Below are 5057 nucleotides of genomic sequence, written 5' to 3' on the forward strand. Positions count from 1 at the left end.
GGTAATAAGTTGAATTTGTAAATGAGGTATAGGATATGTGGATACGCACAATTTAATATTTTGATTAATGAAAGGAATGTATATGTGGATTGACTTATAGATGACTTATATATATATAAATCTATGTGCTAATAATTTGGATGAATATGTTAATATTATGGATTTGAGCTAGATATATATGTGTATTTTAGTGCAATATTGAATAATATGGTTAAATGAATTTAACGCTACAAGCCGGACCAAAATCGGAGAGTGAGAGAGAGAGAGAGAGAGAGAAAAAACGATATAAATTCTAATACGATACGTTTTGGATCCGAACCACTAAAAGTAGGAAATATCCCCTATTTATAGTTTTTATGCTAGCCTTTCATACATCATAAGCGCTTTTAGAATAAAGGAAGCTAATATGAATAAGAGTCGTGCGTCGACGCCGTCGCATGTCGACGTGCGTAACAAAACGGTCTTCACACGGGTGATTGAATAGCCGATTGACGGGACCAACGCCACGATCAACCTCGGCTATGGAGAAACGGGACCAACGACCACGATCTGCTCGGCCATGGAGAAACGGACCAACGGCCACGATCGCTCGGCCATGGAGGAACTTGGGACCAATTGCGATAAAAGTTTACCCGGATAAATCGGACCTTACGGTTTCTTCCAACTTCTTCTAATCAAGTTAAAGTGATGGTGATGCTCCGAGTCATTGTGTTTTCGTGTCTCTTCTTCCTTTCTCGGCTCCGGTCTCACCGTGGCGTTAATCCGGTTTCACCAGTATACGATCTTTTGAGTAGATACTACTCCACACTTGGGCTAATCTGTTTTTTCACTCACCTTCCAATTGCATTGCTGATCAAATTGTTGTATCTTGGTGTTACAAAGTCTAGAAATTACCCAACTTACAGGACCAAAAAAAGGGATTGATGTGATGCCGGTGAAACTTTGATGATCAGTCCTTTTCTTTGTATTAGTGCATTATGTAGTGCATGTGGTCCTTTAAGTGCTTTCATTTTCAGGTCTATCTGTTCAGTGTACTCCAACTCAATTACCAGAATGCTCAAAATAATTGCTATTATTCTCTAATTGGAAGACGGAGGCATGTCATTTAATTCATTTTCCATTGACGACTGACCAAAAACCTTGACTTGCTATTTAGCATTTATTCGCTCTTATTCATCTTCCAGTTAACCATTTCATCCTGCACATGACAGTTCTGGCTTCTGCAAGTTCTTTTAACGACTAAAAGCAAGAAAAACGAAAAGATGAAAGGAAGATAAGGAAAATGGACAATAAGGTAACATAAATACTAGAGAAATACTGCACGGGTAACACTAATCCCTGCCAGTAAATGCAGAGATAAATGGTTTTGTAATCCACTCTAACTTACGATAATGCCACGAGAGCAGAAAAAGGAAACGTTCATCCAGTAAGAGTCTTTGGGAATTACCAATTGGAACCTATATACAGATGTTCACCATCACTGTCACTATTCTGTTGCTTTTACATAAAATGAGGGGAAAAGGAAGGAGAAGAAGAAACACTATGTATTACTTCTAAGTTTCTAGATATCAAATTCCAGAGACCCCAGTCATCAAGGTACAAGAAAGCTTCAGCCTTAACGACAAATGAATAAAGATTTTGTTTTGTTTTTATCTCTATCTTATTGTGTGATGCAATTAACTCCACACAATTCACAAATATTGTGAAGCTGGCAAGTTGAATAAGCATCTCCATAGCAAATGCCAAATTTCCTCTAGCTGCTGCTAAAACTATGATATGATACACCCCTTCATTGTCTCTGCATTAGATGTTTGACATCTTCAAGCTCCAATTCACCACCTTGTTGTGGCCTTTCATTCTGGAACATCATTTCGATTTCTTCCAATGATTTCCCCTTTGTTTCTGGAACACATTTATGAACAAAAACAACAGAGAGAGCTGATATAGCAGCAAACACAAAAAATGTTCCTCCTACTGTAATCATACGTGAAACGGAGAGGAAAGACATTGCAACAACACCACTACTAACCCTGCTCCCTACTGCACCAAGAGCTGATGCTTGGGCCCGAAGTCTTAGAGGGAAGATTTCAGATGTCAAGACCCAACAAATTGGACCGATCCCCACGGAAAAGAATGCTACATTTCCACATACACATAAAATTGCCAGTTTGATTCCAACTGAACCGTTCCCCAGGAAAGAAAGTGTGAGGCCAAGGCCAAACAGACAAGTAGTCATACCAATTGTGCTGACATATAACAAAGGTTTCCTACCAATTTTGTCAATGAGTAATATGGCTATCAAAATGAATATCGTTTTTGTGAACCCAACAGCAACAGTTGCAGCCAGGAGTTGAGTGTTACCCTTAATTCCAGCATCCTTAAAAATTGTTGGACTGTAATACACAGTTGCATCTATACCCGTGATCTGTTGAAAGCACTGAATCCCACAACCTGTAATCAGCATTCTTCGAACTCCAGGTGAAGGATTTAGCAGTTCACGCCACACAGCTTTCTCTTCATACTTCTCAGCATTAACATGCCCTGCAGCATGTTGAATTTCTGCTAGCCTCTCCTCCACTTCATTTGCATTTTCATTAGTTTTTAATAGCACCAACCTAGCCTCATCGATCCGATTTTTCATCACCAACCACCTTGGAGATTCAGGAATGACAAATAGCGCAATACCAATAAAAATTGAGGGGAGAGTCCCCACACCAAGCATGACTCTCCAATTTATATGGGGGGATAAACCAGAAAAAGCATAATTTGAAACATAACCTAAAAGGATCCCCAGATTGATGAATATCTCAGGGAAGGAAGTGAAAGACCCTCTAGCAACTGTTGGTGATATCTCAGCGATATAAACAGGTGCAATCATGATTCCGAACCCAATACCAATTCCAGCTAGAAACCTGCCTACCATTAACACCTTGAAACTAGGAGCAAGAGCCATTATAAGAGCTCCAGATTGAAACACAATGGCTGCAAAAGCCATGGTCCACTTCCTGCCGATGGCATCTGAAGTTTTCCCTCCTGCTAAACTCCCCAAGAGTGAAATTATGCTCAAGATTCCAACAAGGACTTCTTCTTGTACTTCAGTAATTTTCAAGTCTTGCTGAATGAATATAATAGCTCCACTCATAACACCAACATCTGTAATGGAAATGATCCTATTAGATTCTAGCTTTGAATTAAACACATAACCAGCTTAAGCATTGAGGTCTATGCAAAAAGCATTTGGCATTACGCTGAACTACTAGAGTGAAGTGGCACCAAAATGCTAAACCTAAAAGACACTAGTCCACCAAGAGCTAATGCTAACAATTCTACTTAGCTCAGAAAGAGATCTTGGCTCTTTATAAGTTTCTTTTAGACTAGTTTAAGAAAGTGAACTAAATCTAGCTGAGGACCTATTATGATAAAATCCTTGTACCCTCTTTAAATCTTGGAGCTTTATGATGTCATAAAAAGAGCATAATGACAAACAGCATAATCCAGTGTCCTCTAGCCTAAGGAATCCGTATATGCAGAAACAGAATCCTAATCCACAGAAAGCAAAGGTTCATTTTCGAGCTTATCATAGTTCAAACAGAATCCTAATCCATAACACAAATGAATCTTGCCACTTTAAGAAAAACTAAGTGAAATAATATATATCATGGAGACAGCTAAATCAATGGTAAAGCAAGGAGAATTAATATGAAGGAATGAAACGGAAAAGGACAAGAATAATTTATTTGGAAGAGAAGTAGATATACCAACCATATCCAAGAAGCACAGAATTAAGTGAGGCAAAGATGGCACAAACCAAAACATATTTTCTGCTGCTGTCATTTCTTTTCTCTTCACTCAATACACCGTCCTCTTCCACTGCATCAGAGTCCATCCTCTTATACTTCATAACACCCCCATTCCCGTTTTCTTGGATAGCCATCTCCTCCTGTTTTTCTCTATACCAAACTCCCTCTCTATACACTAAATCAAACAAAAAAGATTGTTTTTTTCTTCTGGTGTTCTGTTAATTTGTCTCCACCTCTCTCCTTGTTTCATATGATGATGTCATATGAACAAGAAAGGGGAAAGAAATAGTTGTTTCTCTAATGTGTGGAAAATAGTTGTTTCTCTAATGTGTGGAATCCGGGATCTGCAGTTTCTTTCTTCTTTCTGCTGGGCAGACTATTCCAGTATTCCTAGATCTGCGGAAAGAACGAAGAAAGATTGTGGAAGTACCAAGTTTGGACCAATGTGAGTCTGACACTCTAGCTCTGGAGGGTCAAAGATGTTTTTCTTAATTCCTATATGATGTAAAAGTGCCACCCTATTGGCTATTACAGCACGAGGAAAGAAAAAAGAAACAAGAAGTGGTATGAGTTGAATGGGACATTAACAAACAAAACAAAACAAAACAAAACAAAAATGGAAAAGAAGGGGGATTTTCTCATTGTTTGTTCAGTTTCAAATACTTATGTCTGACTGTCTGTAGATGCACGAATGGGACAATTACTAAACTTGTGTTATTACCAAAAAATAAAAATTTGATTGCTTTAAATCTTGTCGGTAGACAACTTTATTAGAACATATCCACAGAAGTTTTGTTTTTATGGAAATGGAGTAACTGTTTTGCTGTTTAACGCGGGAGTCATAGAAGTACTTACCATTTCCATATTTTCTTGAATTTGACTAAAGAGTTTGTATTAAATCGATACATGCATCCGGTGCCTTGATTTAATTTGTCTTGTTTCGAAGTTTCTCTCTATTTTTTAACCTATAAAAGTAGCTAAGTTTGTCGTATGATTGTGCATTATAATTTACTAAACTGAATACAATGTAACACTGTTGGACACTATATGTAATATTATGTAAAGTCCTCGTATAACTATGTCTTATTCTCCTAGATTTAAGGACGAAATTGTCCTCGGCTTGATATTTTGTGCCGAACTGGTCGTTTTAAGTTTAATGGAAGATTCTAGGCTAAAATACTCTCAAGCTAAGCGACACATATAATAAAGAGAAAGCGATAAGTGGAATCAAAACCGGTGAACTTTACATGCGAATCA

General features: G+C 37.9%; 1 protein-coding gene across 3 annotated transcripts; it reads right to left on the reverse strand.

The window, feature by feature from the left end:
- Nucleotides 1-1332: 1332 nt before the first annotated feature.
- Nucleotides 1333-4107, reverse strand: LOC132045608 (probable polyol transporter 4). 3 transcript variants are annotated; one of them, XM_059436193.1, is made up of 2 exons: nucleotides 3763-4107; nucleotides 1333-3153 (listed from the first exon to the last, which is right to left on the reverse strand). In XM_059436193.1, the coding sequence occupies exons 1-2, from the start codon at nucleotides 3932-3934 to the stop codon at nucleotides 1790-1792; spliced, it is 1536 nt and encodes a 511-aa protein (XP_059292176.1). In that variant the 5' UTR covers nucleotides 3935-4107; the 3' UTR covers nucleotides 1333-1789. The 3 variants fall into 3 exon arrangements, with proteins under 3 accessions (XP_059292176.1, XP_059292183.1, XP_059292191.1); XM_059436200.1 differs by having other exon boundaries at nucleotides 3759-4107; XM_059436208.1 differs by having other exon boundaries at nucleotides 3809-3948.
- Nucleotides 4108-5057: the final 950 nt, after the last annotated feature.

This window comes from Lycium ferocissimum, chromosome 2, assembly GCF_029784015.1.
Source record: "Lycium ferocissimum isolate CSIRO_LF1 chromosome 2, AGI_CSIRO_Lferr_CH_V1, whole genome shotgun sequence".
NCBI classification, from domain to species: Eukaryota; Viridiplantae; Streptophyta; class Magnoliopsida; order Solanales; family Solanaceae; genus Lycium; species Lycium ferocissimum.